This window comes from Lonchura striata, chromosome 25, assembly GCF_050655825.1.
Source record: "Lonchura striata isolate lonStrDom1 chromosome 25, ASM5065582v1, whole genome shotgun sequence".
In the NCBI taxonomy this organism is placed as follows: Eukaryota; Metazoa; Chordata; class Aves; order Passeriformes; family Estrildidae; genus Lonchura; species Lonchura striata.
The window spans coordinates 1,691,763-1,714,096 of NC_140727.1; the positions used below are offsets into that span (position 1 = coordinate 1,691,763).

At 62.3% G+C, this 22,334-nt stretch overlaps 2 protein-coding genes and 1 long non-coding RNA gene across 14 annotated transcripts; 2 read left to right on the top strand and 1 right to left on the bottom strand.

Annotated features, from left to right (window-relative positions):
- The first annotated feature begins 1,359 nt into the window (after nucleotides 1-1,359).
- PEAR1 (platelet endothelial aggregation receptor 1) lies at nucleotides 1,360-14,016 on the top strand. 4 transcript variants are annotated; one of them, XM_085560539.1, is made up of 22 exons: nucleotides 1,360-1,507; nucleotides 3,018-3,110; nucleotides 3,201-3,305; nucleotides 4,700-4,800; nucleotides 4,906-4,998; nucleotides 6,328-6,574; nucleotides 6,657-6,771; nucleotides 6,847-6,983; nucleotides 7,573-7,785; nucleotides 9,395-9,569; nucleotides 10,164-10,284; nucleotides 10,364-10,527; nucleotides 10,608-10,710; nucleotides 10,787-10,933; nucleotides 11,016-11,144; nucleotides 11,711-11,839; nucleotides 11,917-12,132; nucleotides 12,208-12,317; nucleotides 12,409-12,505; nucleotides 12,652-12,711; nucleotides 13,209-13,397; nucleotides 13,749-14,016. In XM_085560539.1, exons 2-22 carry the CDS (start codon nucleotides 3,019-3,021, stop codon nucleotides 13,889-13,891), a joined length of 2,886 nt encoding a protein of 961 aa, XP_085416665.1. In that variant the 5' UTR covers nucleotides 1,360-1,507; nucleotide 3,018; the 3' UTR covers nucleotides 13,892-14,016. The 4 variants fall into 4 exon arrangements, with proteins under 4 accessions (XP_085416665.1, XP_085416664.1, XP_077645474.2 ...); XM_077789348.2 differs by having other exon boundaries at nucleotides 1,492-1,620; XM_085560538.1 differs by having other exon boundaries at nucleotides 6,657-6,983.
- A 3,042-nt stretch (nucleotides 14,017-17,058) lies between these two features.
- On the top strand, nucleotides 17,059-20,112 carry LOC146765364 (uncharacterized). Its single transcript, XR_014950052.1, has 3 exons — nucleotides 17,059-17,631; nucleotides 18,259-18,639; nucleotides 19,561-20,112. It is a non-coding gene; the product is annotated as an uncharacterized LOC146765364 (long non-coding RNA).
- Nucleotides 17,740-21,637, bottom strand: DCST1 (DC-STAMP domain containing 1). 9 transcript variants are annotated; one of them, XM_085560549.1, is made up of 14 exons: nucleotides 21,073-21,637; nucleotides 20,845-20,973; nucleotides 20,624-20,763; nucleotides 20,362-20,539; nucleotides 20,074-20,217; nucleotides 19,864-19,985; nucleotides 19,631-19,785; nucleotides 19,376-19,475; nucleotides 19,187-19,282; nucleotides 18,986-19,112; nucleotides 18,754-18,870; nucleotides 18,538-18,680; nucleotides 18,341-18,454; nucleotides 17,886-18,252 (listed from the first exon to the last, which is right to left on the bottom strand). In XM_085560549.1, the coding sequence occupies exons 1-14, from the start codon at nucleotides 21,125-21,127 to the stop codon at nucleotides 18,001-18,003; spliced, it is 1,872 nt and encodes a 623-aa protein (XP_085416675.1). In that variant the 5' UTR covers nucleotides 21,128-21,637; the 3' UTR covers nucleotides 17,886-18,000. The 9 variants fall into 9 exon arrangements, with proteins under 9 accessions (XP_085416674.1, XP_085416667.1, XP_085416673.1 ...); XM_085560548.1 differs by having other exon boundaries at nucleotides 17,740-18,454; XM_085560547.1 differs by having other exon boundaries at nucleotides 17,861-18,454; nucleotides 18,754-19,112; nucleotides 19,631-19,985; nucleotides 20,074-20,539.
- Nucleotides 21,638-22,334: the final 697 nt, after the last annotated feature.

The window sequence follows — 22,334 nt, forward strand, 5'->3', positions numbered from 1 at the left end:
TGCAATCCCGGGGTGCAGCCGGGATCCTCAGACGTGGAGATGCTGCGTGCCCGGGATATGGGGGGGACGTGCACCCGAGATTTGGGGGTGCAGGAATGAGGCGTCCTGGGATGCAGGGAGGATATGCCAAGGATGTTGGGATGCAGGGATAATGTCCTGGGATGCAGGAATGCTGTGCCTGGAATGTTGAGATGCAAGGATGATGTCCTGGAATGTTGGGATGCAGGAATGATGTCCTGGGACATTGGGATGCAGGAATGATGTGTTCCTGGGATGCAGGGATGATGTCTTGGGATGCAGGGATGATGTGCCAGGGATGTTGGGATGCAAGGATGATGTCCTGGGATATTGGGATGCAGGAATTATGTGTCCCTGGGATGTTGGGATGATGTCCTGGGATGTTGGGATGATGTCCTGGGATGTTTGGATGCAGGAATGATGTGTCCTGGGATACAGGGATGATATCCTGGGATGCAGGGATGATGTGTCCCTGGGATACGGGGATGATGTCCTGGGATGTTGGGATGCAGGGAGGATGTCCTGGGATGTTGGGATGCAGGAATGATGTGTCCCTGGGATGCAGGGATGATGTCCTAGGATGCAGGGATGATGTCCTGGGATGTTGGGATGCAAGGGTGATGTGTCCCTGGGATACAGGGATGCTGTGCCCAGGATGTTGGGATGCAGGAATGATGTGTCCTGGGATACAGGGATGATGTCCTGGGATATTGGGATGCAGGAATTATGTGTCCCTGGGGTGTTGGGATGATGTCCTGGGATGTTGGGATGCAGGAATGAGGTGTCCCTGGGATGCAGGGATGATGTCCTGGGATGCAGGAATGATGTCCTGGGATGTTGGGATGCAGGAATGATGTGTCCCTGGGATAACAGGGATGATATCCTGGGATGTTGGGATGCAGGGATGATGTGTCCCTGGGATACAGGGTTGCTGTGCCCGGGGTGTTGGGCACCAACCCCGGGCTCTGCTCTGCTGCCAGCTGCCCGTGCCCTGAAGCCAAAGGACACCCAAAGGTCCCCACATCCCCTCACCACAGAGCAGCTGCCCCTTGCTCAGGGGGTCCCTTCGCTTGCCCCAGCCCTGAGGGTCAAGCCCTGCACCCATGGGTGCCACAGAGCCCTCGGGAAGGGGGCACCCTCCAGCACCAGCACCCCGCTGAGGGGCTGCACCAGGATGTCCCCACAGACCCGTCCCCGTCCCGTGCTCTGCGAGAGCAGTCCCGGCCGTGCTGCTGTGCCAAAACCCTCTGGTTTCTGGACAGAGGAGGAGAAAAAAAAAAAAAAAAAGAAAAAAATAATTAAGGGGATTTTTTTTTTTTATTTTTTTCCCTTTTCCGTAGTTGACTCCACGTCCAAACTTCCTGAGAGCAGCTCCAGCCCTCCCTCCGCTTCCGACGGCCGCGCTGCGCCATCCCGGCCGGCCAGGCCAGCCCAGCCCCGCGGCGGGGCCGCTGCGCCCTGACCCTGCTGCCACCGCGGCCCCGGCCAGGTGAGTGCCACCGTCCCCACCCGGGGCACCCAGGGCTGGCAGGGGCGGGCGGCACCGTGCCCCGCTGGGCGCTCTCGGAGGGGACGCTCCCCAGGGATGGCGCAGGTTCCAAGGTGAGGGGACGCTGGTGGCTGGGCGACAGCGGGCGGGGCGTGGGGCAGTGCTGCGACACCCCGGGGTGACCCCCTGCCCCTCAATGCCACCCGTGCCCCCCTCGCCCTCGCCCGGGCGCATCCCTGAGGAAACGCGTCAGAGGCCGGGCTGTGGCAGGGGAAGCGCCGGGGCAGAGATAGCGGCTGGGGGGGGACAGCAGCGGCGTGTCCCCCGCGGGGACGGGGCAGGGCCGCTCGCCTGGCCGCGCCCCACACGCTCCTTCCAGCCCCGTCACCGCCGGGATGCTTCTGGTGCCACCCGCGGGGCTCTCAGGGGTGCCGGTGGGGTGAGCAGCGCCGGCTCTTGGGGTGCCTCTCGTTTTTTGGGGGGGCTGAGCCCCGCGGCGAGGAGCAGATGGGACGTGCCGGCACGTTTGGATGACTCCTGGTTTTTCCTGCCAGCATCTCCCCGTGGTTCCTGTTTTTCCCAGCAATGCTGGGACCCCCCCCCCCCCGGTCCCCCCAAGAAGAGGGGATGAGGCTGGGGCTGAGCTCGGGGTTCCCCTGGCTCTCCCCCACCTCGGCAGGGTCCATGGGAGGGAATTTTGGCAGCGGGTGAGCAATTAATTCCTCACTGCCGGGAGTTGAAGGGAAATGGGGGGAAACTTTCCCACTAACACTTTTTCCACCCCAAACCGGATGCTCTGGCCCCAAAACGCAGCGCGGGCTGTGCTGAGGGGGGAGGATGAACCCAGGGAGCACCTTTGGGGTGTCCTGTGGCTGGAGCAGCAAGGAAGCCCCGGGAAATCCAGCTGTGCTGAGCAGGAAACCTCTGTTTCCTCCTTGGCACACGGCTGTCCTGCCCCGAAACATCCCGGGAAACAGCCCGGGGGGCTCGGGGGTCGCGGGCCCTCCCTGCCCGGCCTCCGGCTGGAATCGCTCCCAGAGCCGCCCCGGCAGAGCCGGACCCTCTCTGGGTTGAGCAAGAAGCTGCTGGATCCAGGAAAGGCGAGCGGGAATAAACACAGAGCGAGCTGAAGTGGGGCCAGGGCTGGAGGCGCCGTGCCCAGCCCCAGCCCGGCACCCCGGGCTCCCAGCCCTGGCAGCATCCCCCCGCCCCCCCGAGGATGGGGTCTCCAGGACACGTCGGGGTGATGCTCCCGACGCGCCCCGGGGTGTGTCAGCAACGCTGGGATGAGGCCGAGCGAGGCCACCCAGGCTGCTGAGCGGCCGTGCCTCAGTTTCCCCTTGGCACAGGCCAGCGCTCGGGGAGCAGCGGGGCCGGGGCTGGTTTTGGGGATGGAGGAATGCCAAGCCAGCCCTGCAGGGAGGTCGGATGCGGAGCTGGGGCCGGGGGCGGTGGGTGGGGAGCGGGAATGTGCGGGGGCACGGGCTGCAGCCGCGGTCTCTCCGTGCAGGATGCTGCTGCGGGCCGCGGTGCTGGCGGTGCACGCCGGGCTCCTGGCTGCCCTCCAGCCCGGAGACCCCAACGTCTGCAGCTACTGGGAGAGGTAGGGCTGAGGGGGGACAGGGGAGGGGGACAGCGGCAGCGGTGGCGTCTCCCAGGACCCGCAGTCACCCCGAATTCCCCCCACCCGCAGCTTCACGGCGCTAGCGAAGGAGTCCTACACCAAACCCCACGTCGTGCCCTCCAACGAGCCCTGCCCCGGGGGCCTGGGCCTCCCCCTGCCCTGCCCAAAGCAGAGGTGGGAGCACCCCAGATCCCCAGAGCCCCTCGGGGACCCCAGGGTGTCCTGAGGGCCGTGGGGGGCTGGAGGGGGAATGTCCCACCCCAGGGTGTCCCCAGGGCCGTGGGGGGCTGGAGGGGGAATGTCCCACCCCAGGGTGTCCCCAGGGCTCTGAGGGGCTGGAGGGGGAATGTCCCACCCCAGGGTGTCCCCGAGGCTGTGAGGGGCTGGAGGGGGAATGTCCCACCCCAGGGTGTCCCCAGGGCTCTGAGGGGCTGGAGGGGGAATGTCCCACCCCAGGGTGTCCCCAGGGCCGTGGGGGGCTGGAGGGGGAATGTCCCACCCCAGGGTGTCCCCAGGGCTCTGAGGGGCTGGAGGGGGAATGTCCCACCCCAGGGTGTCCCCAGGGCCGTGGGGGGCTGGAGGGGGAATGTCCCACCCCAGGGTGTCCCCAGGGCTCTGAGGGGCTGGAGGGGGAATGTCCCACCCCAGGGTGTCCCCAAAGTTGTGAGGGGCTGGAGGGGGAATGTCCCACCCCAGGGTGTCCCCAAGGCTGCGAGGGGCTGGAGGGGGAATGTCTCACCCCAGGGTGTCCCCAAGGTTGTGAGGGGCTGGAGAGGGAATGTCCCACCCCAGGGTGTCCCCAAAGTTGTGAGGGGCTGGAGGGGGAATGTCCCACCCCAGGGTGTCCCCGAGGCTTTGAGGGGCTGGAGGGGGAATGTCCCACCCCAGGGTGGGACAAGGACAGTGAGGGGGCTGCAGGGGGGCTGGGGGAAGGGGGTGGCCTCAAGCTCAGGGGGGCTGTCCCCATGCCGGGTGTCCCCAAGCTCATGGAGGGGCTGCAGAGGGTCTGTCCCCAAGGCTGGGGGGCTGGAGAGGGGCTGTGCCAAGGGGGCATGGGGAGCTGAGGGGGGGTTATCCCAGTGCAGGGTGTCCCCAGAGCACTGGGAGGACTGGAGGGGGCTGTGCCCAGTGCCAGGGGGACTGGGAGGGCTGTCCCAGTGCAGGGTGTCCCCAGGGCACTGGGAGGACTGGAGGGGCTCTGGGAGCGCTGTCCCAGCGCAGGGTGTCCCCAAGGACACTGGGAGGACTGGGGGTGGACTGGGAGCACTGTCCCAGTGCAGGGTGTCCCCAGGGCACTGGGAGGACTGGAGGGGCCCTGGGAGGGCTGTCCCAGTGCAGGGTATCCCCAGGACACTGGGAGGACTGGAGGGGCCCTGGGAGGGCTGTCCCAGTGTGGGGTGTCCCCAAGAGCACTGGGAGGACTGGAGGTGGACTGGGAGCGCTGTCCCAGTGCAGGGTGTCCCCAAGGGCACTGGGAGGATTGGGGGTGGACTGGGAGCGCTGTCCCAGCGCAGGGTGTCCCCAAGGGCAGGGGGACAGCATGGTCACCATGTCCCCTGGTGGCACAGGGTGGTGTACCGCACCGAGTACCGCCAGGCCGTCCGCACCAGCTACCGGCGGCGCTACCAGTGCTGCCAGGGCTACTACGAGAGCCGGGACTCCTGCGTCCGTGAGTGGGGCCGGGGCTCCAGGGTGGCCCTGGGCCGTGTCCCCAGGGTGCAGAGTGTCCCCAGAGCTCCCTGAGGACGCTCTCTGCTCGGCCGTGTCCCCCCAGCTCACTGCAGCCAGGAGTGCGTCCACGGCCGCTGCGTGGCTCCCGAGCTGTGCCAGTGCGAGCCGGGCTGGCGCGGCCCCAGCTGCTCCAGCGGTGAGGGCTGGGGGCAGCTGGGCACAGCTGGGCACAGCTGGGCTGGGCACCCCCAGCCAGGGGTGGCAGATGGGGCTGGAGGGCTGGGCAGCCACGGTGGGGCACCCAGGGGGTTAATGGGGATGGGGTCTGGATGGAATTGGGGTGGGGAGTGCATGGGAGGGGAATGGAGGTGGGATGGAGAGGGATGGGAATGGAGGTGGGATGGAGATGGGGGTGGGCTGGGAATGGCCTTGGGTGGGAAGAGAACGGGGTGGGCATGGGATGGGCACAGAGAATGGGATGGGTTGGAAGGGGATGGAGAATGGGATGGAGAGGAAGAGGGAATGGGGACTGGGATGGGTTGGAATGGGGATGGAGGTTGGGATGGGTTGGAAAGGGGATGGAGAATGGGATGGAGAGGAAGAGAAGATGGAGAATGGGATGGTTTGGGATAGAGAAGAAGAGGGAATGGAGACTGGGATGAGCTGGAATGGGGATGGAGATTGGGATGGGTTGGAATGGGGATGGAGATTGGGATGTGGAGGAAGAGAGGATGGAGAATAGGATGGTTTGAGATGGAGATTGGGATGGGGAAGAAGAGGGGATGGAGACTGGGATGGGTTGGAATGGGGATGGAGGTTGGGATGGGTTGGAATGGGGATGGAGGTTGGGATGGATTGGAATGGGGATGGAGAATGGGATGGGAAAGAAGAGAGGATGGAGAATGGGATGGTTTGGGATGGGGAGGAAGAGGGGACGGAACTTGGGATGGGGATGGAGATTGGGATGATTTGGGATGGAGATTGGGATGGGGAGGAAGAGGGGATGGGAGCAGGGATAGGATGGCTGGGAATGGGGTAGGGGTAGAGATGGGAGGAGGGTGGGATGGGAACGTGGATGGAGATAGGAAAGGGACATGATGGGAATGGACATAGCATGAGGATGGGATGGCATGGTGACAAGATGGGGACTGAATGGGCATGGATGGAGGGCTGGCAATGACATGGATGGGATGGGATGGGACGGGACGGGACGGGTTGGGATGGGATGGGATGGAATGGGATGGGATGGGATGGGACGGGACGGGACGGGACGGGACGGGATGGGACGGGACGGGACGGGATGGGATGGGATGGGATGGGATGGGATGGGATGGGATGGGGTGGGACAGGACGGGACGAGATGGGATGGGACGGGACGGGACGGGACGGGACGGGATGGGATGGGACGGGACGGGACGGGACGGGACGGGACGGGACGGGATGGGATGGGACGGGACGGGACGGGACGGGACGGGACGGGATGGGATGGGATGGGATGGGAAGCTCCGCTGTCTCCCCCATGCAGAGTGCGATGAGCATTCCTGGGGGCTGGACTGTGGACAGCGCTGCCCCTGCCACCACGGGGCACCTTGTGACCCCCTGACCGGGCTCTGCTCCTGTCCCCCCGGCTTCGCCGACCCCCTGTGCAGCCAGCCATGCCCACCTGGCACCTACGGGCAGAGCTGTCACCTGTCCTGCCCCTGCCACCACCAGGCCCCCTGCAACGCCTCCACTGGCGCCTGCCTCTGCCCAGCGGGGCTGAGCGGCCCCCTGTGAGTCGGGACCCCTCCCTCTGTGCCCTCCCCTCCTCTGCCAGCCCCAGGCAGGGTCCTGCTCACCCCTCACCCCCCACAGCTGCGAGGTGCCCTGCCCTGAGGGCATGTCCTGTACCACGCCCTGCCCCTGCCAGAACGGGGGCATCTGCCACCCCTCCAGCAGCAGCACCTGCATCTGCCCTCACGGATGGATGGTAGGTGGGCTGTGCCCCACCCCAAACATGGTCTCTGCCTCAGTTTCCCCTGCTGAGCCCGGTGCTCCTTTGCAGGGGGAGATCTGCTCCGTGCCGTGCCCCCCCGGGCGCTTTGGGCCTGGCTGCCAGGGCGAGTGTCGCTGCCACAACGGGGGCCACTGTGACCCCCACGGGGGACAGTGCCAGTGTGCCCCTGGCTTCACTGGAGAGCAGTGAGGGGGCAACTGGGCACGGGCTGGGGGAAAATGTGGGGATGGGGGTCTGAGGTGGTGGGGGGATGGAGGGGAGGGGCGTGAGCGGCGCCGGGATTGTGGGGGCAGGGACGTGGGGCTGGGGATACAAAGGGATGGCGGGGAGGGGAATGAGGGGCTGGGGATTGGGGGTACAGGGGATTGGGTGGGCAGGGGGAGGGGACACTTGGGGACAGGACATTTTTGGAGTGGGGGGCTTGGTGTGGGAGTAAGTGGAGATGGAGGTGCACAGGGAGGGGGCATCCGGGGGCAGGGCACAGGGGATGGTAGGGGGCACGTGGGGATGGGGCAGGTGGGGATGGGGCACGTGGGGATGTGGCACGTGGGGATGGGGCACGTGGGGATGGGGCACATGGGGATGGGGCAGGTGGGGACGAGGCCACCACGACCCTCTGCTGCCAGGACCAGGTCTCCATGCAGGCCAGGCACCCGCAGCTCCCCCAGGCTGGTGTGCAAAGAGTTGGGTGGCCTCAGCTCGGGGCTCAGGGGGATCCCGGGGGGCACCCCAGCTCTTGGTGGGGCTGTGTCACCACCTCTGCCCCCCCCGCAGGTGCCAGGAGAGGTGCCCAGTGGGGCGGTACGGGCAGGACTGCCAGGAGAGCTGCGACTGTGCCAACGGGGGCCAGTGCTTCCACGTGCACGGGGGCTGCCTGTGCGAGGCCGGCTTCCAGGGCAGCCGCTGCGAGGAGCGGCACTGCCTGCCCGGCCTCTACGGGCTGCGCTGCGAGAGCCGCTGCCTCTGCCACCCGCAGCACAGCCAGAGGTACGGCCCCAGCCCAGCCCGGCACCCCAATCTCACCCCAACACCCCCATCCCAGCCTGGCACCCCAATCCCACCCCGGCACCCTCAGCCCAGCCCGGCACCCCAATCCCACCCCAGCATCCTCAGCCCAGCCCGGCACCCCAATCCCACCCCAGTATCCCCACCCTAACACCCCCATCCCAGCCTGGCACCCCAATCCCACCCCGGCACCCCCAGCCCAGCCTGGCACCCCAGTCCCACCCCGGCACCCTCAGCCCACCCCGGCACCCCAATCCCACCCCAGTATCCCCACCCCAACACCCCCATCCCACCCCGGCACCCCAATCCCACCCCAGTATCCCCACCCCAACACCCCCATCCCAGCCCGGCACCCCAATCCCACCCCGGCACCCTCAGCCCAGCCCAGCACCCCAATCCCACCCCGGCATCCCCATCCCAGCCTGGCACCCCAATCCCACCCCAGGATCCCAAAACCCCCATCTCACCTCAACACCCCCATCCCACCCTGGCACTCCAATCCCACCTCAACATCCCAATCCTTCCCCAACACCCTCATCCCATCCTGGCAGCCTCATCCCACCCTGGCACCCCAATCACACCCCAGCATCCTCAGCCCACCCCAAAACCCCCATCCTGTCCTGGCACCCCAATCCTGTCCTGGCACCCCAATCCCACCCCAGTGCCCCAGTCCAACCCCAACACCCCCAGCCCACCCTGGCATCCTCATCCTACCCCAACACCCTTATCCCATCCTGGCACCCCAATCCCACCCCAACATCCCCACCCCAACATCCCCATCCCATTCTGACACCCCAATCCCTCCCAACACCCCCATCCCAGCCCAGCATCCCCAGCCCACCCCAACATCCCCATCCCATCCTGGCATCCCAAACCTTTCCCAACATCCCCATTCCAGCCCAGCGTGCCCAACTCCACCCCAACTCCCATCCCACCCAGCTCCTCCCTTTCCCACCATATCCATCCTCTCCCACCATCCTCACCTCCCCCACCTCCCTCTGCACCAATCTCACCCTCCCCTCCTTCCTTCCCCCAATCCCAGCCCAGCACCCCAATCCCACCCAACACCCCCACCCCAATACCACCATCCCATCCTGGCACCCCAATCCCACCCCAGCACCCCAACATCCCAATCCCATCCTGGCACTCCAATCCCACCCCAATATCCCAATCCCATCCTGGCACCCCAATCCCACCCAACACCCCCATCCCATCCTGGCACCCCAATCCCACCCCAGCACCCCAATCCCACCCAACACCACCATCCCATCCTGGCACCCCAATCCCACCCCAGCATCCCCACCCCAACACCCCCATCCCACCCAGCTCCTCCCTCTCCCACCATATCCATCCTCTCCCACCATCCTCACCTCCCTCTTCACCAATCTCACCCTCCCCTCCTTCCTTGCCCCCCCATGCCCCCACACCCTCACCCACCCAGCCGGGCGCTGGCTGCGTGACCAGGACCCCTCCCACCCCACCTGGGGAGGTGTTTCGTGCCCCCCACCCTTTGCCAAAGCCCTTCCCAGCACAGCCGGTGCCCCGTACTGGGAGCACTGGGGGCGCTGGGGTTCTGAGCGTGTGCCCCCAGCTGCCACCCGATGCTCGGGGAGTGCCTTTGCCTCCCGGGCTGGGCCGGGCTCTACTGCAACGAGAGCTGCCCCCCCGGCTCCTTCGGGCCCGGCTGCCTGCAGAGCTGCCTCTGCCTCCACGGGGGGGTCTGTGATGGCAGCACGGGGCACTGCCGCTGCCCCCCCGGCTACACGGTGAGGGGCACGGCGAGACGGGGGGCCTGGGTGGTGCTGGAGGGGGCATGGAGGCTCTGGATAGTTCTGGGGGGGAATGGGGGTGTCTGGATGGTTTGGGCAAGCATGGGGTCTGGGCATTTCTGGGGGCAACATCGAGGTCTGGGCATCCCTGGGGAAACAGGGGGGTCTGGGCATTTCTGGGGGCAACAGGAGAGTCTGGGCATCCTTGGGGGAAAGAGGGGAGTCAGGGCATCATCAGGGATGGGTTGGGAGTCTGGGCATCCCTGGGGAAAACATGAGGTCTGAACATCCTCAGGGATGAGTTGGGGGTCTGGGCTTCCCTGGGGGCAACAGGGGAGTCTGGGCATCCTCAAGTATGGTTTGTGGTTCTGGTTATCTCTGAGGGCAGTTTCAGGATCTGGACATCCTTTGGGGGCACTTTTGGGGGGCAACTTGGGGATCTGGGCAACCCTGGGGAGACCTTGGGGTTCCCATGGGAGAATGGGGGTTTTGGGGTTGTCCACTTCCCCTACAGCACCGGGTGACCCCCAGCCACGTGGGTGCTTTCCCCAGCCCTGGGCAGGGGTCTGAATTCTTGGTCCCCACACCCAGGACGAGCACTGCTCCTCCCTGTGTCCCCCCAACACCTTCGGGGTGAACTGCTCGGGGCGCTGCTCCTGCCAGCACGCCCTGGCCTGCTCCCCACTCGACGGCTCCTGCTTCTGCAAGGAAGGTGGGCACAAACGGGGTCCTGGGGGGTCGCTGTCCCCATCCCCGCACCCACCCCGCTGTCCCCTCATCCCACCCCACAGGCTGGCACGGACCTGAGTGCTCAACGCCGTGTCCTGCTGGTTCTTGGGGTCTCAGCTGCAACCGGAGCTGCGACTGTGCCCACGGGGCGCCCTGCGACCCCCAGAGCGGGACCTGCCGCTGCCCCCCGGGCTGGCAGGGCCCTGGCTGCCTGCAGCCCTGCCCGGTGAGTCCTGCCCGCCGTGCTGGCGCTGGGGCTCGGTGCCAGCGCCCCGTGCTGACCCCCGGCCCGTGCCCATGCCGCAGAACGGGACGTTCGGGGCAGGCTGCGGGCAGCGCTGCGTGTGTGCCCACGCTGATGGCTGTGACCCCGCGACGGGAGAGTGCCGCTGCCTGCCTGGCTGGACAGGTAAGGGGCACGGCAGGTGTCGGGAGGACCCCGGCGTGCCCTCGGCCATCAGCTTCACCTCTCACCCTCCCTGCAGGGCGGCAGTGCAAGCAGGGCTGTCCCCAGGGCTCCTGGGGCCGTGGCTGCCACATGTCCTGCTCCTGCCGCAACGGAGCCTCCTGCTCCCCCCGGGACGGGTCCTGCACCTGCACCCCGGGCTACCGCGGCCCCAGCTGCCAGCGCCGTGAGTCAGCACCCCCAAAATCCCAGGCTGCTCCCGGTTTGATCCCTAGGGATCAATGCCAAGCTCGTCCCTCCGTCCCCAGCCTGTCCCCCCGGCCGCTACGGCAAACGCTGCTCCCTGAGCTGCTCCTGTGCCAACGGCTCCTCCTGCCACCCCACCAATGGCTCCTGCCTCTGCAGCCCGGGCTGGAGGGGCCCCCGCTGCTCCCAGCGTGAGTAGGGGGAGCGGGGAGCAAGGGGGCCACGATTGAGGTGGAGGGAGCCAGAGGCAGAACTGCCCGTGGCCACCTGGGTGACTCCTGTGCGGTCCTGGCCTGGGCAGGACGGGCCATGCAGGTCCCTGTGGACCTCCAGGGTGCTGGCCACCTTATGGTTAACTGGTCCCAGTATGGAGTTAGTGGACCAGCTTGTGGCTGACTGGTCCCAGGATGGAGCTGCTGGGCCACCTTGTGGTTAACAGGTCCCAGGATGGAGCTGCTGGGCTACCTTGTGGTTAACAGGTCCCAGTATGGAGCTATTGGGCCAGCTTGTGGCTAACTGGTCCCAGTATGGAGATATTGCACCAGCTTGTGGCTGACTGGTCCCAGTATGGAGTTATTGGACCAGCTTTTGGCTGACTGGTCCCAGTATGGGGCTATTGAGCGACCCTGTGGCTAACTGGTCCCAGTATGGAACTTTGGGCCATCTTGTGGCTGACTGGTCCCAGTATGGAGCTATTAGGCCACCCTGTGGCTAACTGGTCCCAGTATGGAGCTGTACAGTCCTGCTGTGTCCCCAGCCTGCGCCCCCGGAACCTTTGGGCTCCAGTGTGACCAGCTCTGCCACTGTCCCCACAATGCCACCTGTGACCCCACCAACGGGACGTGTCCCTGCGCCCCAGGCACGGCTGGGCCCCGTTGTGATGCTGGTGAGTGGGGACAGGGTCGGGGGTCCCCAAGGTCCTTCCCCCACCCTGAGGACCAACATTCCACCCCTCCCCACTAGGGCATCCTGACCTGCCCTACACCATCGAGCCAGCCCCTCCTGCAGCCTACAGCCCCCTGGGCATGCTGCTGAGCCTGGTGGCCCTGGTGGCCTTGCTGGTGGCTGTGGTGGCCGCCAGCCTGTGCTACCACCGCTGGCAGAAGGGCAAGGAGCGGCGGCACCTGGCCGTGGCCTACAGGGCAGGACAGACGGACACCTCGGACTACATGGTGCCAGGTCAGCAGCGTGGTGGTGGCGTGGGCCCAGCCCCGTGGTGGCCCTCTGGCACCTGGCTGACTCCTGTCCCTCCAGATGTGCCCCCGAGCCACCACGCCCACTACTACTCCAACCCCAGCTACCACACGCTGTCGCAGTGCCCGCTGCCAGCCCCCGGCCCCCAGGACAGAAGCAGCTCCCTCAAGGTACGGCAGGCTGGCACGGGACAGCACGGGGTTGTGTGGGGCACCGCTGCCACCGCCTTTGAGGCCAACCTGTCCCCGTTTCGGGCTCCAGGTGCCTGGCACCCAGCTCTTCCCCAGCGTGGAGAGGCCCTACAGCCCCGAAGGCAATGCCACGCTGCCTCCTGACTGGAAACACCTCGGGGCCAGGGGTGAGGAGGAGGTGGAGGGGTGGGCACCTGAGTGCCCCGCTGCTGCTCAGGGTCCCCTGGGAAGGGGCTGGGGTGGGGTGGGTGGAGAACTTCCATGCTGGGGGGAAGACGAAGCAGAGGGGAGCCCAAATCTGCCCTGTGAACAGGGAGTCAGCTGGACAGGAGCTACACCTACAGCCACGGCCTGAGGAAGGGCGACAGCAAAGGTGGGAGAGGGATGGAGGAAGAGACGGGGACGGGGTGGGGAAGGGAAAAGCTGGGCCTGGGGCAGGTGTGGGAAAAGGATTGGGGGTGGGATGGGATGGGATGGGATGGGATGGGATGGAGATGGAGATGGGATGGGATGGGATGGGATGGAGATGGAGATGGAGATGGAGATGGAGATGGAGATGGAGATGGAGATGGAGATGGAGATGGAGATGGAGATGAGGATGGGATGGGGATGGAGATGAGGATAGGATGGCATGGGGAAGTGACAGAATTTGCTGGGATGTGGAAGGGACAGGGATGGATTTGGGATGGGGAAGAGACAGGGCTGGGGTGGGGAAGGGACAAGGATGGTTTGGGGCTGGGTTGGAACAGGACTGGATTAGGGTGGGGATGTGGAAAGGACAGGGATGGGGTAGGAAAGGGATGGAGCTGGGACCTGCCTGAGACACAGCTGCTCCTTCTCCCCGTGCTCCCCCAACTCCTTCTCCCCCAGAGCACCCCTGGGAGGGGCTGAGGGCCAGCGCCAGCTCCCTGGCCAGCGAGAACCCCTACGCCACCATCAAGGAGCTGCCCCCTGCCGCTGCCAAGGCCCACGAGGGCAGCTACATGGAGATGAAATCCCCTGTGCAGAGGGAGATGTCCTACGCCGAGATCGGGCTCCTCGAGGAGCCACCACAGGAGGGTACGGCCGGGCGTCCCCTGGCCCTGGTGGTCCTGGTGGTCCTGGTGGCCCTGGTGGCCCTGGTGGCCCTGGTGGCCCTGGTGGTCCTGGTGGCCCTGGTGGCCCTTGTGGCCCTGGTGGTCCTGGTGGCCCTGGTGGCCCTGGTGGCCCTGGTGGCCCTGGTGGGTGGACTCACAACCCCAGTGATGGGGAATGCATAACTCCAGGATGGAAACGGCCTTGGTGACAGCCCTGTGGGGGGACACAATGCTGGTGGCAGCAGCTGTCAGTGCCCAGGGGGACATTGGTGACGGGGCTTTCGTGACCCTGGGAGGAACGTGTTCCCCTTGCAGCCTTCTCTTGTCCCCACAGAGAGTTGTCCCAAAGGTCCCCCCACCAGAGACCCCCCCAGCCACTACGACTCCCCCAAGAACAGCCACATCCCCAGCCACTACGACGTGCCACCTGCCCGCCACTACCCCCCGTCCCCACCGCTGCGCAGGAAGGACCGCTGAGGGAGCCGGGAGGAGCACGGAGGGACCCACCACGAGGGGACAGAGGGTCCCCGCGGGGACCCGAGCACCCTGGGACTGCTGCTGTCCCTCAGCACGGGTGGTGAATAAAGGGTGCTTGGTGTGGATTCGGTGTTTGGTGTGGATTTGGCGTTTGTTTGGTGTGGATTTGGTGTTTGGTGTGGATTCAGTGTTTGGTGTGGATTTGGCGTTTGTTTGGTGTAGATTTGATGTTTGGTGTGGATTTGGTGTTTGTTTGGTGTGGATTCGGTGTTTGGTGTTTGTTTGGTGTTTGTTTGGTGTGGATTCGGTGTTTGGTGTTTGTTTGGTGTTTGTTTGGTGTGGATTCGGTGTTTGGTGTTTGTTTGGTGTTTGTTTGGTGTGGATTTGGCCTTTGGTGTGGATTCGGTGTTTGGTGTGGATTCAATGTTTGGTGGTTGATGTTCACTGTGCCAGGGAACCGTACGGCTCTGGCGCCGTGGTGGGAGGGAGGGGGATTCTGGTGGGGTCCCAATCTTGCTGTGGGTTCCTCCCTGCTCCCTCCAGGGTGTGCACGAGGCGGGAACATGAAATCTTTTGGGTCCTGCTCAAAGCATGGCAGTGCCCATGGAACAGGGATAGGCTGATGGAGCCCACGCTGTGCCAGGGTCAGAGTGGGCTCACCCGTGGGCCTGCATGAAGCCCAGGGAAGGGGGAAACCCTGAAGTGCCCCAGGAGGAAGAAGCAGAGCCCCCAGAGCTGGGATGATGGATCTCTCTGAGCCTTTTTTGGGGGCAGCAGTTGCTCCTGCGGGCTGGGCAGGACGTGGGGAGATCTGCAGCTGACTCAGAATAGAGCAGGGGCTTGTGTGGACACAGGCAAAGCCCAGCAGAACCCCTGGTGCTCCTGGGAGGGAGCAGGGTCCACGCTGCTCTGGAAGCTCCATCAGATGCCACGGTCTGTGTGGTGCCATGGAAAGTTCTGCAGAGCCCCAGGACACTTTGGCAGGGGGCAGGGGTCCCAGAAAGCCCAGCAGAGGCTGTCCCACACCATGGGAAGGAGAACAACCCCCTCACAGCCCAGCTGGGCCTGCCATGGAGCAGCAGTGGGAGCAGGGACCTGCATGGTCCCACCAAGCCCAGGGCTCACCAGGAACTGGAGCAACAGGACAAGGAGGAATGGCTTCAAGCTGAGAGAGAGAAGGGTCAGGTTAGAAATTCTTCCCTGGGAGGGTGGGCAGGCCTGGCACAGGTGCCCAGAGAAGCTGGGGCTGCCCCTGGATCCCTGGCAGTGCCCAAGGTCAGGTTGGACAGGGCTTGGAGCAGCCTGGGATAGCAGAAGATGTCCTGCCCATGGCAGGGGTAGAACGAGATGAGCTTTAAGGTCCCTTCCAACCCAAGCCACTCCACGATTCTGTGACTCTGCCTTCAGAATGACTTTGGCCCTTGGGCTTGAAGCAGGTTCCTCTGCCAAAAGTGTCACAAGAAGACACCAGCGGGCTCTGGGAGATTCAGCTTGGCAAGTACACGCTGTGAGAAACAGCACTAGATGTGCTCTTGGAGAGTTAAACCCGTGGTTCAGCAGGCTGTGGAGATGACACAGCAGCGTTGGACACATGATTAAAGGAGCGAGGGATATGTGGAATGTGAAAATTCCCCGCTGGGGAATGCTGTGCCCACAACGCTGCTGCTCCCGTGGAAAAGCCGAAGCCAAGGCGAGCACAAGCGCTGGGCAAACCTTGGGATAGTTCTGGCAATGGGCTGGTTTGGTGGATGGAGTCCTGAGCCATGAATTGTCCTGCTGTTGCGGCCCCTGGGGCTCCCAGCGTGGGGGAATGAGGCAAACAGGAGTGATGCTGTCAGTGGGATTTCTATTCTTAAGCATCGGCGTTGCCGTTGTTCATTGTAGAATTCCTCATTTCCTCTCTTCCATCCCATCTCTTCCTTCTGTTCAGCAGAAGGCAATCACCCAGCTGGGAGAATTCCCGGGAAGGAGATTTCACGGAGGGGTGGTGTTGTCCCAGAACAGGTTCTTTCACCCGGTGTGCAAGAGGCCGATCCACCCACAGGACGAGGAATTTGATTTATTTCCTGCTCTGGGCAGAGAGCAGAGCTGGGCAACCTGTCTGGAGACAAGAGTGGGGCTGGAAGGTGAAATGTGAGCGACACTGGGCACGGGGAAGGGCAGGAGGGGCTGAGGCCGGGCCTGTGACTGTGCCCGAGGGGAGAGGGAGAGCTCAGGGGTGCGGTGATCTCCGATCTGCTCATGGGTGCGGTGGTGAAATCTCCGATCTGCCCGGCCACAGCTCAGGGACTTTAAAAGACTCGGTTCAGGAGAAAAGGGTGCACAACGAGGAGAGAGTGAATGTGCCTCTGGATCCAAGGGTGGGCACAGCTTTCTCCTACTTTTCTTTTCTTTTCTTTTCTTTTCTTTTCTTTTCTTTTCTTTTCTTTTCTTTTCTTTTCTTTTCTTTTCTTTTCTTTTCTTTTCTTTTCTTTTCTTTTCTTTTCTTTTCTTTTCTTTTCTTTTCTTTTCTTTTCTTTTCTTTTCTTTCTTTTCCCTCTCCTCTCCTCTCCTCTCCTCTCCTCTCCTCTCCTCTCCTCTCCTCTCCTCTCCTCTCCTCTCCTCTCCTCTCCTCTCCTCTCCTCTCCTCTCCTCTCCTCTCCTCTCCTCTCCTCTCCTCTCCTCTCCTCTCCTCTCCTCTCCTCTCCTCTCCTCTCCTCTCCTCTCCTCTCCTCTCCTCTCCTCTCCTCTCCTCTCCTCTCCTCTCCTCTCCTCTCCTCTCCTCTCCTCTCCTCTCCTCTCCTCTCCTCTTTCTTTTTTATTATTTTCTCTTTCTTTTCTCTTTCTTTCTCTCTCTCTCTTTTGCTGTCTTTCTCTCTCCCTGCTTTCCCCCCCCTTCCCTTCCCTTCCCTTCCCTTCCCTTCCCTTCCCTTCCCTTCCCTTCCCTTCCCTTCCCTTCCCTTCCCTTCCCTTCCCTTCCCTTCCCTTCCCTTCCCTTCCCTTCCCTTCCCTTCCCTTCCCTTCCCTTCCCTTCCCTTCCCCCTTCCCCCTTCCCCCTTCCCCCTTCCCCCTTCCCCCTTCCCCCTTCCCCCTTCCCCCTTCCCCCTTCCCCCTTCCCCCTTCCCCCTTTCCCTTTTTTTTCCATTTTCACTTTTCCCTTTTCCCTTTTTTTCTCTTTTCCCTTTTCCCTTTTCCCTTCCCTCCTTGCTTTCATACTGTTGTTTGCGAGTTTCACTCAGCGCCAAGGCAGTTCAGTTGCTGCCAACAACTTCTGTTCTATTTGCAAAGTCCTCTGGATACCCATTATTATCCCTCTCCTTACTTCCCCGAGATTGAAAACAACCTCCTCCCTTTTCCCCTGGACGGGAGCGGGGTGGGCAGGGACTGCCAGCCATGGGAGGGGGCTGCCCCAGTGCCAGTGCCAGCCCCACAGGGCAGCCAGGCAGAACCTGGGGCTTCACAGGCAGCTGAGGGCTTCTGCCCCCCAGCTACGACCAAGAGACCATTTCCAGCACCTGGATATGCCACCTGCATGAAAAAGTGCCCACGGCCCTCATCATCCACCTCTTCTGCCTGCCCATGCCCATGCAGCTCAGCTTCCTCTGCCAGGTGCTCAAGGGTGATGTGTGGGAGCCATGCTCTGACCCTCGGGGGGCACAGCGATGCCTGGGGATTCCAGCTCTGCTGCCAGCATCCCCCTCCATCCCTGCAGCCGTGAACTGCTGGTGCAAGGAGAAGATCCCAGGGGACTGCAGCTCCAGGTGACAGCCCCAGCACTCCAACCTGTCCCCGTCCCTGTCCCTGTCCCTGACCCCACAGCCCCTCAATGTCCCCATCTCTATTTCTATTTCTGTCGTGCCCCCATCTCTATTTCTGTCGTGCCCCCATCTCTATTTCTGTCGTGCCCCCAGCCCTGGGAAGGAAGTGCCAGGTAGGGCAGCGGCAGCTCCTTGTGTGCTGCATGACAGAGACCTCGGTGGTGCTGCTGGGGGCAGCACCCCCTTCCTCCCCATCTCAAACCCCCCCACCCCCATCATCCAGCGCAGCAGAGCCCCCTCCTTCAACACCCCCAGACCCCACTTCACGCCGTGCACGGGGAGGGGGGTTGAAACATTTATTCCCAAGCGCCTTCATCCCGCGTATCCCTGCTCCTCCTCGTCCTCGCTGCTGTCCTGGACGAGGTCGGGGTCTGCAGGCCCGCAGGCCAGGCAGGTGCCCCCCGTCTCCCCCCAGCAGGACTCGCAGTACAAGGCAAAGCAGTCGGGCTTGGGGCAGGGCTGGTGCCGGGGGGTCTCGGGGGTCCCACATATGGTGCACCTCCGGCGCAAGCAGCGCCGCAGCCAGGGCCAGCGCTGGCGGCACCACTGCAGCAGCAACGTCCCCTGCAGCGAGGATGTGCCCGTGTGGAGCTGCGGGGTCGAGGGACAGTGGCAACCCCACCCGGCACCCCGTGTCCCTGTCCCCACTCACCGGCTCGGGTGGCTGCCGCGCTCGCCGGGCGACGCGCCCGCGCTGCAGGTACAAGAAATTCTTCCGCTGCCGCAGCAATTTGTTGTACAGGAACAGCACTCGAGCCTTCTCCCTCTGTGCCAGCAGAGACCGTGAGGGTCAGCAAAACCCACCCCAAAAAGCACCCCCAGGCTGTGCCCAGCCCTCGGACCGCTCACCTTGGGGAAGTAGAAGGCGGCGATGACGCGGCGCAGGCGGAACGGGTAGACCTGGGCCAGGCAGAGCAGGGCCAGCACGCCCAGGGGCAGGCAGGTGCTCAGGTACTGCTGCCTCGTCATCCCCGTGGGCTGGGGCAGGCAGGCTGGGGACACGGCACCGCTGTGAGCCCCTGGCTGGGCGTGGGGCTGGGGGTTCCATCCCTGGCAGGGGCTTACCGAGGTTGGAGGTCTCCACATCGGTGTCGTAGGAGGCGTTGAGGGCGCCGATGGTGGTCCTCAGCAGCTCTGCCATCAGGGATGTGCCCATCACGTTCACGGACAAGTGGTGGCTGGCTGTGGGGTGGGAGGATAGGGAGGCTGAGGAGGGGGTGGGAGGGCTGAGGGGGTCCCTGCATTGCTGAGGGGCATGGTGGGACTGCAGGCCAGCCCTCCAGGGCCATGAGCTCACTTTGGTAGGAATACTCGATAAAGGAATGATGCTGGATGATGCTGAGAACACTGAAGATGAAGTGGTCCAGGCCACAGACAAAGAGGAGGAAGAGCAGGATTGGGATGCACCTGAGCAGCTCCATCACCTGCAGGGAGCAGAGGAGCTGTCACAGCCTGCTGGCCCCAGCTCTGACCCCCCTGATTGCCCCCAGCCCCTCACCATGTGCTGCCGCTCAGGCCGCTGCACGACCGGCTTGCACGGGAAGATGAAAGACGAGGTCTCCTCCCGGAGCAGGGGCAGCAGCGTCTGCTTGTTCTGCGTGAGGGACGGGGGGTGTCTCAGAGCAGCCTCTGGGACACCCCACTGGCGGTGACGGGGCTGCCCTGCACCCCTTTCCCCCTGCCCAACCTGCTCTCTCCGCCGGGCATCGATTTGGCGGAAATAGGTGGTGATGTAGCAGTTGTCAAAGCCGATGTTGTGACAGTATTGATAGGTGTAGTGGAAAGCCCTGGTGAGACAGGATAGGTCTGGGGTGAAGGGGGCACTGGGTGAAGCCCCCAGAACCCTCTCTGTTGTCTTCATGTCCCCCCCAGACATGCTGCCAGAGAAGGCCCTGTTGGCACAGGGGCGCCACCCCCACCCCCTGACCATCCCAGAGCTCACGAGAAGAAGACGAAGAGGAAGGTGAAGGACAGCAGCAGGCGGAAGAAGGAGACGGCCAGGCCCAGGCGGGCGCCTTCCTGCCGCAGCTGCGAGGTCACCTCCTTCCTCAGCTGCTCCGCTACCTCGGTGCCCACCAGCATCTTGTGATGCTCCTCCTGTGGCAGAGGGGCCATGGGGCAGGGCAGGGCCACGGGCACAAGGGACAGGCACCCACAGGGTGCCCAGGCACCCACCTGGTAGGCAATGCTGGCGCTGAACTCCTGGCCGAGGCTGTTGACGGAGCTGTTCACCCGGTCATACATCTGCCCGAAGTTCCCATCCACGGGGATGTTCTTCTTACACCACTGCTTCATGACTGCAGAGATGGCACAGGGACGGTGCCACAGCTGAGGGGCAGAAGTGGATCTGCCCCTCCAAGGGAGCACGGGGTCAGGGTCACCTACGTTTGACCGAGTGGCAGAGGAACCCAAACTGCATGGGCAGGCAGATGAAGTGCTTGACGAGGGGCATGGTCACTTGTTGAATGCATTTCTTGTACATGTGCTGGAACTGCTTCGTGCAGCGCTGCAGGCCCCTCTGGACCACAGCTGGGGGACAGGAGGAGCCCTCAGCTGCCTGCTCAGCCCCAGCCCCACTGGCACACCCCCAAGCAGGGTGTCCTGTGGGTTCAGCACTGGGATCTGGGGCAGCCCCCTCCCCACGTGCTGCCAGTCCCCGTCCACCCCGCTCACTTTCACAGCGAAGTTTGGTCTTTGTCTCATAGATCTCCTGGGTGCTGCGGGCTGGCTGCGTGCCCGTCTCGGGCTGTTGCCTCAGGTCGTAGCCCTCCTGGCTGGCCACCTGCTCGTTCAGCTGCACGAAGGCCTGGGAGATGTTCTGCATCTCGGTGTTGAGCGTCTCCGCGCTCTTCTGCCGGGGCACACACAGACACAGGCAGAGGCTCGGTCCCGCTCCCCTGGCCGCCCTCACCCCCTGCCCCAGAGCCCTCCTCACCACCAGCTCCTCCATCACGTGGCGCAGGGGGGCTGTCGATGCCTGCCACAGATGTCCCGTGTGGTTGACCTGTAGCTCCACCACGCACTCCATCGAGCGCTTCGTCTCCATCAGGTTGTACCAGAGGTTGGCCCCGGGCCCTGGTGGCAGCAGGGGTGGCTCAGAGCCCTCCAGCTGCAAGGAGCCCACTGGGGGGACACAGGGATATGGGGGGACCCTACCGTTGTAGATGGCAGCGAAGACAAAGGAGACAACGTAGAGCCGACCCTCCTTTCCCAGGAATTTGGGGACCATCAGCAGGTTGGCACAGCGGAAGTGGGGGGACGTGGCCCAGCCCAGGGCAGTCACCACTGTGCAGAGCAGAGAGATGAGCCCGTGGTCCCACAGAGAACCCCCTGGGGCTTCTGATGGTCCCCATCACCTCAGCCCCATCCCTGCCCCATCCTCACCTGTCAGCCCCCAGGTGAGCTTCACCTTCTGTGTCTCTGACAGGTCCAGAGGCATGATGAGGAGGTGGCAGAGGCCTGCAACACCCAACAATGTTCCTCATTCTTCCTAACGTTCCTAAGGTTCCAATTCTTCCAATGTTCCTAATTCTTCCTCAAAGACTTAAAAACTCACCAACAATTTGCCAATAGTTCGTAACACAAACCTTATCTCCAGCTCAAAAGAGACATCCACAAACAATAATCATACATTACATAGATAATCTAACCAATACAACCCCAACACACACACAAAAAAATACAAAATACTCAAGACAGCATAATTACAGGACTTCAAAGCACAAGACTAGAAATCTCTACATCAAAAGTCCAAAAAAATCTCACCTTAAAAATACTTAAAATTACAAATAACAAAACAAGCAAACCACAAAATATGCAACTCAATACCAATGCCAACACTTTACAGGATTTAAAAGAAATCAATTAGATCAGGCCAATTTTAGAGATCACCATTGATAAACTTACACCACTTTTCAAATTATTAAGCAGACTAACATCAAATCTCCCAGAACCCTCACACCTAAAACCCAAAACCCCCTAAGAAAGTTCCTAAAGCCCTTCAACACAAACAAGCACATCACTGTGCAGTGTCACAACATGTACAAAATGTACAATTTTTTTTATTTTATGTACAAAATCACAGACGGGATGGGATTGCTGAGGAATGCGTCTCGAGCTGTTTCTTTTCCAGCATCGGTTTCATTACATGGTTATGGCAATGGGAAGATGCCAGCAGCTCACATTCCAGGCAGCAGCCAAAGAACTCAATGTTACAACTCATTTAAAAGTTTTTTAACCAATCACACAAAGCAAAAGCATATTGACAGTAGTTCTATCCAACCACTCTAAGCACTCATACCTTTGGTTAAAACAATGCTCGCTTATTTGGAATACAATACCTGCTTGTAGGCCTTAAAACACAATGCACAGAGCTCCATTTTTAAGCTTAGAACTTCCTAAAATCTCTCCAGATATAATTTTATGTAGTTTAAGGAGTCATTCTAGCCAGGCATTAATACCTTTGTTTTATTTGTCCTTACTTTGGAAATAATTTGGGATATTATAATTTTATTTACTTATTGATTGATTGTTGATTTAATTTATATATTTTATATATATATATGATTTATTTAATTAATTATTATTTAATAGGTTATTTATTTATTTGTTTATTTATTTATTTATTATTTTTCTATTTTTTGTCC

Coding starts and splice junctions, on each gene's coding strand:
- DCST1 (XM_085560540.1), bottom strand. CDS start 21,127: ATGCCTCTGGACCTGTCAGAGACACAGAAGGTGAAGCTCACCTGGGGG. Junction 20,974..21,072: donor GCTCACCTGGGGGCTGACAG/GTGAGGATGGGG, acceptor TGCTCTGCACAG/TGGTGACTGCCCTGGGCTGG. Junction 19,283..19,375: donor ATGCCCGGCGGAGAGAGCAG/GTTGGGCAGGGG, acceptor TCCCTCACGCAG/AACAAGCAGACGCTGCTGCC.
- PEAR1 (XM_085560537.1), top strand. Junction 7,786..9,394: donor CACCCGCAGCACAGCCAGAG/GTACGGCCCCAG, acceptor GTGTGCCCCCAG/CTGCCACCCGATGCTCGGGG. Junction 13,398..13,748: donor CGAGGAGCCACCACAGGAGG/GTACGGCCGGGC, acceptor TTGTCCCCACAG/AGAGTTGTCCCAAAGGTCCC.